Below are 11,801 nucleotides of genomic sequence, written 5' to 3' on the forward strand. Positions count from 1 at the left end.
TCATGTGGAAAGAATTTAGTTGTCTTGGACAGTTGTGATGATGCCCTTTTAGGAGAAGCAGTGGAAACAACTTGCTAGCTCTATAATTTGATTTAAATTCTTTCTTCGATCTAAAAATCTGACAGATCGCTGCAGGGAATGTCAAAGTTGATTTCCTACTAACACGGCTTTTCATACCCAAGATTCTTATATTCAAAGAAACTGAGTGCCTGTTGTGAGGGTTGCTTGCATTTTGTGAGTAGAAGTCTTCAGTTAAGAGGTTAAAAAAGTAAAATGATCTTGAGTCCTACTTTAAGGCTCATATTGTAATTTTTTGTGCAGACTGAGGATATCAGGCTTGAACCAGAATTGTATGAGGCTTGTAAAAGTGACATCAAGAATTACTGCCAGAACGTGCCCTATGGCAATGCTCAGGTAATGGAATTTATTAATAATTTACAATTTAATTTGTACTTTCATTTCAGAAAACTTTTGAAGAACACTTTTGCCTGTGTAAGTGCAGCTTGAGATTTTCATTTTGATATCACTCAAATATTTTGGTAGTACTTCAGAATGTTAATTTCTTTCTTTTCCACTGGCACACAAGCATTAATACTGTGTGAATGCAATGCTGTGAGCCCTTTATTCTTCAGTTTATGCTGGTTTTAAGCTGTTAGCAGCTGGTTACTGCAAATGTTGCTAAAGATTTCATAGGCATAATGTCTGCAGGATGAGATTTGTGGTTCTGGAATAAGTCCAAGAGACCCTCTTCATCTCCTTAAATCTTTGTGAGAAAAGATGAGCTTAAAGCAAGTCGTGGAAATAAGCATTGGTAATGACTTTGATAAAATCTAGGCATTGGGAACTTAACTGCCCAAATGAGATGAAGATGATGATTAGGGGAGCACATGGCTGTGTACGACAGAATCACATCAACAGTGTGTCTGTTATGCCTGCAATATTGTGTTGTAGATTATTGAATGCCTGAAAGAAATCAAGAAGCAATTGAGCACACGATGCCACCAGAAGGTGTTTAAACTGCAGGAGACAGAGATGATGGACCCAGAACTGGACTACACTCTCATGAGAGTCTGCAAGCAGATGATCAAGGTAATGGTCGTGTGCTCATATCAGAGGGTGAGGTTGAGATAAAAGAGCTCAATCAGCTTTGAGCTTCCCATAGAGGCTTGTTACAACATTGCTGTGCTTTTTCAGAAGTATGATTGCTTTTTTGCAAAGTAATCCGTTTCTTAACTCTGAATCAGGCTGAGGTTTCTTCAGGGCTTTTCTCTTTCAACTTCCTAATCAAAGCCTGTGCACTAGTAAATTTGTCTTCCTAACTTGCCAGCAGAATTGAGGAGGGAGGGAATCTGTGCTGAGGCTCCTAATACAGTTCTCATCCAGTCAGTTTGGATTTGGATTGGCTTTTAGCAAGGATGAAGAAGTTAGGAGTACAGAGAAGAGTAAAATGTTCAGGTCACTGCTGACCTGGTGCACACAGACTTGTATCAAACTGCTAAAGCAGGCAAAATCATGCATAACTTAGAATTACGCAAGTGGTACCATGTAGAAAGCAGCAGTGAATGTTCATATAAGACACTCTCTCAGAGCAGCCAGAATTCCAAGCCCTGAAACACTAATGTGTGTGGTTTGTATGCAGTACCCTGCCTTCATATTTTGGCTGATGAAGAACATCTTGAGAGTTATTTGCTCTCCAGACACATGGTTTTAAAAAGAGACCTGTGATCTCATCAAAATAGTGAGGATTTGAAGATGCAAAAGCCTTATCTTACACCCATGGAATTAGTATCTAACAAAAGAAATTAGTACCTTATCTGAATTTGGGGTAAGCTGGTTCACTTTTGACTGTCTGATTCAAGGTGGGATGGGCTCATTGCTGTCAATGAGCTTCTCTCTGCTATCTCCTTGTATGTGGTCATAGTTTGCTCTGAGTGATACTAATGAAGTCTTTACTGTTGCTTTGTCCAAGCAGCATTTACACAGAAAAGCAGTATGTGTATAGTCTTAAAAGATTGTTTCTTTAATTTGTAAAATAAATGGAGACAAAAGTAGTTGAGAATGAGACCTAATTTGGTGGGTATTTCTTTCCAAGTGTGCTGTTTCTTAAGAATAGAAAATAAAGGCATTTTGCTCTTGATAAAGCCAGTCAGTACTGTACAGTTCGGTGCATAAGCAGACACATTAATGGCCATAGTCAATTCAGGGGAGTAGCACTGGTATGTTGGGGCTAGGCAGTGTGGCTCTGTACCTCTCTGTTGGACAGGTGATTATTCCCTGCCATGAATTGGAAGCTGCTTGTTGGGTTTGGGTTTTGTTTTTTCAAGTGCTTTTAGTGATGCAACTTGTTGGGTTTTGGGGGATTTTTTTGTAGCGGTTTTGTCCAGAGGCGGATTCAAAAAACATGTTGCAGTGTTTGAAACAAAACAAGAACAGTGAAGTGATGGATCCTAAATGCAAGCAGATGATTACAAAGCGCCAGATTACACAGAACACAGGTATCTTCTTGGGAAGTAAAAACAGAACTTGCTTGCCTGAGGTGTTCTGCATGGCAGGAAGAGTATCAGTTTCGTTTTATTCTCCTTTGTTGTTTTCTATGTTTTTATGTTACACACTAACCTTAGTCAAGTTCTTGAGGGTCAGCATGTGTTGTTGAATCTCCCTTATTCCTGAAGCTCTTACCTCACAATTTGAAATTCTGTTATGAAAAAATACTATTTTTCCCCAAAATTATGTTCCTTGATGGTATAATGTCATCTAGGGAATTTCTATCCTATCTCTTTCAGAGTGTTATGCTCTGTAATCTGAAGAGATGTGTACTCTAATGAAGTTCTGTCATCTCTCCTGGTTAGATTACCGCTTAAACCCCGTGCTCAGGAAGGCGTGTAAAGCAGACATACCAAAATTCTGCCAAAATATCCTGAATAGGGCCAAGGATGATACAGAGTTGGAAGGACAAGTCATCTCATGCCTGAAGTTGAAATATGCAGACCAGGTGAGTAGAACTGGTGCCTGCAAATGAGAAAATGTGTAGACCGTGCTGATCAACAGTCATTGAATAACAAATCAAATTTGGGTTTGTGGTGTGTTCAGCATGTGTATAAAGAGGCTTTTATGTTCCTATAGAAATATTATAGAATACAGGTTAATGTACAGCGTGGTTGATTTCCAAAGGTCATTGTGTGAGTTAATGACTTTCTCCCCCAAACAGCGTCTCTCTCCAGACTGCGAGGACCAAATTCGAGTGATAATCCAGGAATCAGCCCTTGATTATCGGCTGGACCCCCAGCTTCAGATGCACTGTTCTGATGAGGTAGGAGAGTAACTCCATAGCTACTTTTTCAGGATGAAAGCTCCCTTTTAGTGTAACACACTTCTGTTTCTCAAAATATGCTTTCCTAATAAGTAAAACAAAAAAATCCCTTTGAGCTGCTTCTATGTAGTCAGATTCTCTGCTTGTGACTCTTGTCCAGTGCACAAGAATTGCAGTTTGCTGTGCAGTGCTAATATGTAGTTAATTTTTTCATCTGGGATCTCATCAGTATTTGTGACTATGGACTTCTTTCCTGTTGTCACAAAAAAATCAGTTCTCTGGTCTTGTCAGCCTTAACTGGAATACCATCAGGCTTTTTTAGTTTTCACTTTGGGTAACAGAGTTGGTCATCTTCAAGGGTTACTTATTTCATACTTTCATATTCTTTCCCTGCTGTTTTCTTCCCTGCCCTCCTCCTCAGTACACCGATATTGACTTCTTGCTGCTGGGTTTCAAAGGGTTATGCATATTGCATGAGCCAGGCTGCATTTGGCTTTGGGGATTTTGGGGGGAAGGAATCTCATCATGTATTCTTTAGCTGCACCCTGCGATGAACTAACATATTGAGATATAAATGTGCTATAAGGCAGAATCATTGTTGTGAACTACTTATGTTAAAACACCTCTTTCAAAATAGATTTCCAGCTTGTGTGCAGAAGAAGCAGCAGCTCAGGAGCAGACTGGGCAAGTGGAAGAATGTCTGAAAGTGAATCTTCTGAAAATAAAAACTGAGATGTGCAAGAAGGTAAAGGAAATAAATTGGATGTGCTCTAAAAAGCTCACATCCCTGCAGAAGTCTGTGATTTTTCCAGATCACAGCCTAGGTCATCTTCTAGCTAGTATGAGGACAGAGTGCTGAAATTTCCCTACGCATCTCAGTTCTGGCCTGCAGTGATTCAATTCCATTTCAGTTTGCCAGTGAAAATTCTGTTGAAAGTTCCCCCTTTGCAATTCCAGACTTGAATCCTTTCTTGATTATGAAAGGTTGCCAAAGGTTCTTATTACTAACCTGTTTCTTGATGCTGTCTCTATTGCAGGCTTTCCTAGGCCCGGACTGTGTGCTTGAGGGCTGTATGAATTGTGCCATGGCTGTGGCACCTCATTTCAGTTCTAACAGAAGTAGTCCTGGCATACTGACTTTGTCTTTTAGATTAATATGAGTATTTTAAGGAACATTACAAACCAGGACACTTAATCAAGCCTAAACCAGCATTCATATTATGTCCTTATCTATATATGTCCTTATTGAAGGACAGTGGTGGATTTTCTCATGATCCTGGATTTGAAAAGATGATACTCCTTTCAGAGACATTGATCAGCATGAGTTTTGTTCTCTCTCCTTTTTCTGAGATGTAATTTCCTCCTCTGCAGGAAGTGCTCAACATGCTGAAGGAAAGCAAAGCAGATATATTTGTTGACCCAGTGCTCCACACAGCCTGTGCCCTAGACATCAAACACCACTGTGCTGCCATTCCGCCGGGGAGAGGACGCCGTAAGTGCCTGTGATGTACTTGTGTAACCTCTCAGTCTCGAGATACTTAACCTGCATTTCTTATCAGTGTAATCTTACGTACAAGATACTTCCTCCAGTCATTTGTAGGCAGCAGGATGGAACAGCAGAAGTGGTAGATGGGTGTCAAGAAGTCTTTCCTTGTGTCCAAGTCTGTAGCTTAGAGAGAGCTCTGCCTGTAAGTGCTTGAATTGACAGTTGTGCACTAAAAGTCTGGGGTTGGTTTAGGTAAGTCTGTGGCCTGTTTGCTACAAGCTAAATAACTCTTCACTGCAAAGCAGGAAGCATCTAATTAGGGATTAGTCAAGTATGGTAGCATGAATAAAAAATACAAAATTTGATGTCTGTGTCTTACATGAGCATTTAAACAAGCTTATGAGTTAGTTGGCCAAGTCCCTCTGTTGGCATCAGAGCACTGATCCCATTTCCTTTTCACAGGACTGTGTGAAAAGTCAGGAAGTTAAACCTTTCAAAATATATTGTTCAAAAGAAACTCCTAACAAGCCTAAGGAGATAAGGCTGTGTTTTCTGAAATGAATTTGATCTTAGCTCTCTCTAAAGGCTGGTGGCATGGAGTTCAGAGTGTGCAGCTCATTGAAAGTGCAGATTTATAAGACTTCATAAAATCTCATGTAAACCACATGAATTATATATTGAATACGTACTGTAGTTTCTTTTTGGAAGTCATAATTCCTTGCATCTCCAAATGCAGTACTGATCATGAATTTTGGTGAAATTGCTAGCCTCGGGGGTAGTCTGCCAGGTCTGTTTAGAAAGCCTTGTAACCATAAGCCTTCCTGAGAATGGAAGAGCCCCTCTCTGCACTGTGTTATCAAAGCCACTGTTTCTGTTTTGTAACACCCATCTTCTGCACATTACAGAAATGTCATGCTTAATGGAAGCTCTGGAAGATAAGCGTGTGAGGTTGCAGCCTGAATGCAAGAAACGCCTTAATGATCGTATTGAAATGTGGAGCTATGCTGCAAAGGTGAATATATAAACTATTTCCATTTTTAATACCTTTGATCTCTCTGTTGCAGGGTATTTACGAAAAACTTCAACTGTAATGAAATTCTTGTTTCTGAATGAAGTTTAGTATTTTGAATTTGGTGCAGAAAAACTGAAATCAGGTTGTCTTGGAGGTTACGTCCTATTATCTCTGTGTCTCAGATGCGTCCCTAACAATGCAGAATTAAACTATCTTTTGTGCACACAGGGCTTAATTTCCTGCAGTGAAATAGGGGCAGGAAAACTTCCAGTTATAAAGGTGCCTCCTGAACAGCAATTCCTTCAGGTGACTCACTGCGGGGCTGCTTTTTTTCTGGTTCAGGACAAGTCTGACAGTGACAGGAGGCAATAGCAGTACCTGACACTAAAGCTGGCAAATGTCGTGGCTGAGGGTTGCATGGAAAGCACAGCTTGGCTCATTTATTCCCTTTTTGCCTCCAGGTTGCCCCAGCAGAAGGCTTTTCTGACCTTGCCATGCAAGTTATGACCTCTCCTTCCAAAAATTACATCCTGTCTGTGATCACGGTTGGCATCTGTGTACTCTTCCTCATCGGCCTGATGTGTGGACGCATCACCAAGCGGGTGACAAGAGAGCTCAAGGACAGGTAGAGCCTGGATTGCCTGCTGAAGAAATGCCTGCCCAGTGCCCAGTTTTGTACAGCCCTCCTCTGTATAGTCTACCCACCCCCTCTTGTGAGAGGAGAAAAAAAAATTAAAAAAAAAAAAAAAAATTAGAAAAGCAGCAGGTGTTGGCTCAGTTTTCCCATCCTGGATCTCATCCATGGCATCTTCATCCTATGAAAGTTTGTGTGCAACATTGGCAGCCCAGCCAGCAGCTTTTGTTACCCCTTTGTTAGCAGACTCTCGTTTACCTGCCTGTAGACAAGTCTCTGTTGTACTGTTGGAACTGCCTTCACTCTCCAAATCAGACTGATATGACCTGCAGCTCAAGCAGTTTTTAAGTAAATTTTTAAAGACAGACATATTCTGCATACCGACTATATGATTTAGGTTATGGTTCATACTGAAATCTAGTCATCCTCTGTGGCTGGGTGAAGTTGAGGCAGGAAATTAAAGGGTAAATTGCATCTTACACCACAGTTGGCCTTGTTTTGGACATCTTGCTCGTCTGTGTAAAGCATCTTCAGAGCATAGTCTTGGACAACCTAAGGACACCAATCACTGGTGTCATCTCCTAGTGAATATCCTGCTTATGTGACTGTGGATTTTTTGGCTGAAAAGATGTCCTCCCTTTCTTCCTCTGCTGCTCGCAAGATAGAATAAAATACTGACCAGGATTGAATTCTCATGTGAACTGTACAACCTGTATTTCAGTAGATTAAAGACACAATGTAGACACAAGATGTGTAGAGCCTGTCAGTATCCAACAGTGTCAGTGGACAGGAAGTGCTCTGAGCACTCTGAGCTCAGTCAACATTTTATTAGCGATGATGATGCAGTAAACACTCCTTTTATTTTACCTTGCTGCTGCTAAGCTATTACCCTCCCATTACTATGTTAATTACAAAATTAACTATGTGTAGATGGTATTGACACACTGACAGTGCAGTGCTCTGTCAGTGATGCAGAAAGCACCGGACCACTCAACATCCTCTCTCTCTGTATAATGGTTACTTGTGGATTAGCACAGTGGTTTGTAGCCACACTCTGGGTCTTAATGGTTTTCATCATAGCACTGAAGAGTGGTTTTCATTTCTACAACTACAATTGATGGTGATAACACCTGGAATTTTCCTGGGATGTAGGACACAGGTGCTGGTCCAGAATGCCAAGCCAGAAGTGCAAGGAAGAATGATAGGGTGGTATGAAAGGCAGAAACATCTGAATTTTTAAGGGAAGTAGCTTTTAGCTTTTGCATAGTTACCATCAACATGTGCATTTGTGCTATGCATAGTTATACTTCCAGAACCTGATACTTGCACCCAAGAGCCCAAAGAAGGTGTTTTGGAAAAGCTGCACCAGTAGTTGTGGCCTCTTCTTACCATCATCTGTGTTCCTCAAGTACAAAGAGGCGTGGAGCTCATAAAACAGGTGCTTTGACTGAAACATGGAATGTGTTGATGAAATCTAGAAGAGGCTGCACGAGGGTCAATGTGTACAGGAGGATATGTTTTATGCACCTTTTAGATGTGCTCACCTGTGTGTGCTGTGGTAAAAACCATGTGCCTGAAACTGTCCAACTTAAGCTGATGCTTGAACCATAACTTTATTTTCCCGCTTAGCACACTGCTAGGTAAGACCTGGCATTTCTGGTTCTCCGTATTGTTCTCTAGAAGAACAGTGGAGGTGGTTTTGAGACACTCTTGGTGTGGACCAGCTGATTTTGATGATGCTGTATACACAGAATGACATACAAAATACTGTGAGCTTTTGCTAAGACTTTTTGCTGAAGCTTTTTGCAAACATACCTTCATCCTGCTCTGAGGATGGTGGCAAACTAATATGGGTTTAGACTTGCTATGCTAGTGAGTCTCAAAAATACTTCTGGTTTTGTAGTAAAATACTATGAACACAAGCAAGCAGCAGTGAAAGCCTGAGTGATGAAGTTTCAGTGGAGTTAGTGTATGGTAGTATTGCAGTTAAGTGGTGAGGTAGAACTGAATTTAAGCCTGAATTCCTTCTCTTGCCCCTCCTCCCTGGTGCTAAGGGAGCTTGCCTGGCTGTCTGTCAGCATGAAGTGGAGCAGAAGAGAAACAGTTAATCAGGTCTCTTGAGGTAGCACAGGTGTGTAACTCCACAAATATTAGTTTGGCAATTAGAAGTGTGTGTTGTATCATTTGACTGAGTGTTGAAATGACTGTTACCATGATGGGTGTGCTCAAAGAGCTGCCAGCAAGGGAAGTGGGATCTTGGTGCAGCCTTGCTTGCTGGTATGAGTCCTGCTTCTCCAAAATGTCTATCTGGCATAATTAAATTGCCATTGGAGGGCTTTTTTTAAACTGTTATGACTTTTTGAGAAGGCATTTTGTAACCTTATTAGCTTAAAAAGCCTAATTAGATGGTTTGTTGTCTAGAAATAGAATCTTCCATTAAATTTCAAAAAGACATTGCCGTGAAAATTGTAGGTTTGTAGCCATAGTTCCAAATGTAAACCCTGTTCAGTTCTGAAGGTGACTTTCTTTACTTTCAAATATAAGGCTTTCTGGTTTTGTTTTTCTTTTTTAATTTGCAGGAGGTTATGGTAAGGGTGCCTGGAACATGGCATCAAGAGTCCATGCTCTTACAGTGGTGTTAGTCTGTGGTTGGTGGTGTTTCTGCCTTTGTCAGGCTCACAGTTTCAGTGCGAGTGCACTGTGATGGTGTGAGAGGTGTGTGGTCTGAGGCCTTTGGAAAAAAAAGTAGGATACTGAATAAACCTTTTGTCACAGTAGACACAGATACACCTTTTAAAGGTTGGCAAGGGGCCGAAGCCATTTTATTATTGAGGATGTTATCTTTTCATGTTTTAAAAAGGGGTCTCCTACCACTTGTGATGACCAAATCTGCTTTTTTTTTTTGATTAAAAATCTACCAGTCAGTCTTAAAACATTCTCCTCCTTTTCATGCATACCTAAAAATCTAGAGGTTTTGCAAGCACAGAAACCCACAGGAGTACTCTTCCAAAAATAACCTGGTTGTGCTGTTGCCAACACATCATCTTGCCTGCAGGTAACCATTTTCCACTGCAGGTAAAGAATGAAAGAATCAGAGCCATAGAACGGTTTTGAGTTGGAAAAGACCTTAAAGCTCCTCTCATTCCAACTCCTGCCTTGGGCAGGGACACCTTCCACACTAGACCAGGGTACTCAGAGTCCCATCCAGTCTGGTCTTGAACACATAAGGGATGGGGAAACCACACCCTCTCTCAGCAACTTCTGCCAGTGTCTTACCACCCTTGTAGGTAGGTGTGAGAAAGGGTTGTAAGAAACACTACTGTTGCCTTGAATTCAAGAAAGCCTTTTTAACTTCTCTGATTTAACAGGGAGTGTTAGCAGTAGCTGCAGTCAGCCAGGAGAAGTGGGTTAGTGTGGGAGAGCCTGTGGTAGTCTTTTCATGACCCTTACCTCTCACTGGAGAAGTCTGCCTTCCACTGAATGCCGTTTAGGAGATGATAGTTGGTTGGGGGTTTTTATTTTTCTCCTGATCATCACAAAACCTTCTCTTGGGAGAGCTTATTCTAGACTTGATGATGATGCTGGTGCTCAGGGTGTGGAATGAAGAGCTGGATGTTTGTGATCTGGCAAAGCATGCAGCTCTCCATTTGCTTGCTGCTGCTGCAAGGGTTAACAAGTTAGGCTTCCTAAATGATGGCATGTGTGTGCACGTGTCAGGAGCTGTGCATGATGTGCACCTCTGTACTCCACTTCTGCTAGCCTGTTACAGTTCATTCTCATTCACAGTAATAAGCTTATTTATTGTTTACCTAGAGAGTCTAATCAAGTCCTTTTGAGAGTTTCAGCTTGGGATTTTCCTGCCTCACTTTTGTCATTAGGCTGCCTGGAGTAAGTCATTTGGGTGGGAACAAAATTCCTGGCACCTGAAGTGTACTGACCAACAGATTGGGTTGTATATCCCTGTGTCTGTGTCACTGCAAAGGGCTGGAAAGACCCTAGTGAAGGCTGAATAATTCTGTAGCAAAATATTAGCATTTCTCCAGAATCTGACACTGTGATATAATCAGTGTTGCTCTGAAAGAATCCAGAGTAAGTGCATTTTATGGAAAATAATAGTTGTGAGTGTCTCAAGTACGGAAACTAACTGCAGGTAGGTAAAGAGGGAAGAAATGTGACAAGCCGGAGGGATCACTGGAATCCCATAATGTTGTAGAGGAATTGTGTTCAAGTTAGATGGCAATTTCTGTTAAACCACAATGTTATTACTTAGTGAAAGAAGATTGTAGGGTTTTTTACTTTATCAGTTTTGTTTGGGGGGGGGAAAAAAAAGGTAGTTTTGAGGTGTGTATGAGTGCATGAGTGTGGTATGAAACCAGAATATTTCATCTAGCACTTCTGTCCATATTTAAAGTACAGCTCTGTGGACTTAAACAGCTGTAGTGTGGGTTTGTGTAAGAGCACGTTCCTCATTCTGGGGTTCAGATCCTCCAGGCAGCTCCTAGGAACTGATCTTTGCACAGTGTCCCTGTTTGGGAGCCAAACCTGCCTTTTTGCTTCCACCGGTGAGTCATGGTTAGAGGGGACCCGAACCACACCTGTGCCAGAGAGAATTCAGCTGGCACTGTGCTCTGTTCTGTGCTGGTGGAATTCTGCATCTGTACCGTTGAGTTCCTGAACGCTGCCTGGGGTAGGGAGGAGTAACAACGTTGCTCTTCACTAGCCAGAGGCAAGATTTTTTCCTTGCACAATACCCAAATCTGATTCTGTAGCTGCCCAAACGCAAAGATCCCTGCCAGGGTGAATCGCTGCACCCTGAGATCCCACCCCTGCTGCCCTTGTGTTGACTGAGTTAGATAGAAGTGCCCGCCTAGATCTCGCCTGGGGCAATACTGACCTAGGAGAAAAGGGAAAGGTGTGTGCCTGCCGCAGGTAGAAGCGGGGGAAGCTGTGAGTAACGCGTGTGTTGGACCGGGCAGGAGCCGGGTGCAGGGGGAAAGGGGCTCCCCGGCACCCCGCAGTGTACAAAGCACACCCAGCGGATTCCTGTTGTACAGCACATGCTGTTTGAACGTAGTCTCTCTTTTTTTTTTTTTTTTATTATAATTATTTTTAAATGTGACATTAACGAGACTTTTTTTTGTAAATTGTTTCCCCTTTTTGTGTATAAATCCTGGCCGCTCCTTGTTTCAGTTGTTTTTTTTTTGGTTTGTTTTTTTTTTTTTACATGTCCATGCTGTGTAATTTTGAGATGTTACTGAAATTCTGAACATAATAATGTGCATTTTTTTTTTCTGTACAGATGAAATGGGAGAATTTAATAAAAAGAGTCTGCAGGTTTGTACTTGTGGTGGTTTATTTC

General features: G+C 41.6%; 1 protein-coding gene across 2 annotated transcripts in view; it reads left to right on the forward strand.

The window, feature by feature from the left end:
• Positions 1-11,783, forward strand: part of GLG1 (golgi glycoprotein 1) — an 82,168-nt gene extending 70,385 nt beyond the window's left edge. For both annotated transcript variants that reach the window (XM_086847180.1, XM_086847181.1), the window contains 9 exons: positions 322-414; positions 952-1,089; positions 2,372-2,495; positions 2,850-2,992; positions 3,209-3,310; positions 3,948-4,055; positions 4,682-4,802; positions 5,702-5,808; positions 6,270-11,783. In XM_086847180.1, the coding sequence (XP_086703306.1) occupies positions 322-414; positions 952-1,089; positions 2,372-2,495; positions 2,850-2,992; positions 3,209-3,310; positions 3,948-4,055; positions 4,682-4,802; positions 5,702-5,808; positions 6,270-6,437 (1,104 nt within the window). In that variant the 3' untranslated portion in view covers positions 6,438-11,783. The remainder of the gene's footprint in view (positions 1-321; positions 415-951; positions 1,090-2,371; positions 2,496-2,849; positions 2,993-3,208; positions 3,311-3,947; positions 4,056-4,681; positions 4,803-5,701; positions 5,809-6,269) is intronic.
• Positions 11,784-11,801: the final 18 nt, after the last annotated feature.

This window comes from Cyanistes caeruleus, chromosome 12 (genome assembly GCF_971803275.1).
Source record: "Cyanistes caeruleus chromosome 12, bCyaCae1.hap1.1, whole genome shotgun sequence".
In the NCBI taxonomy this organism is placed as follows: Eukaryota; Metazoa; Chordata; class Aves; order Passeriformes; family Paridae; genus Cyanistes; species Cyanistes caeruleus.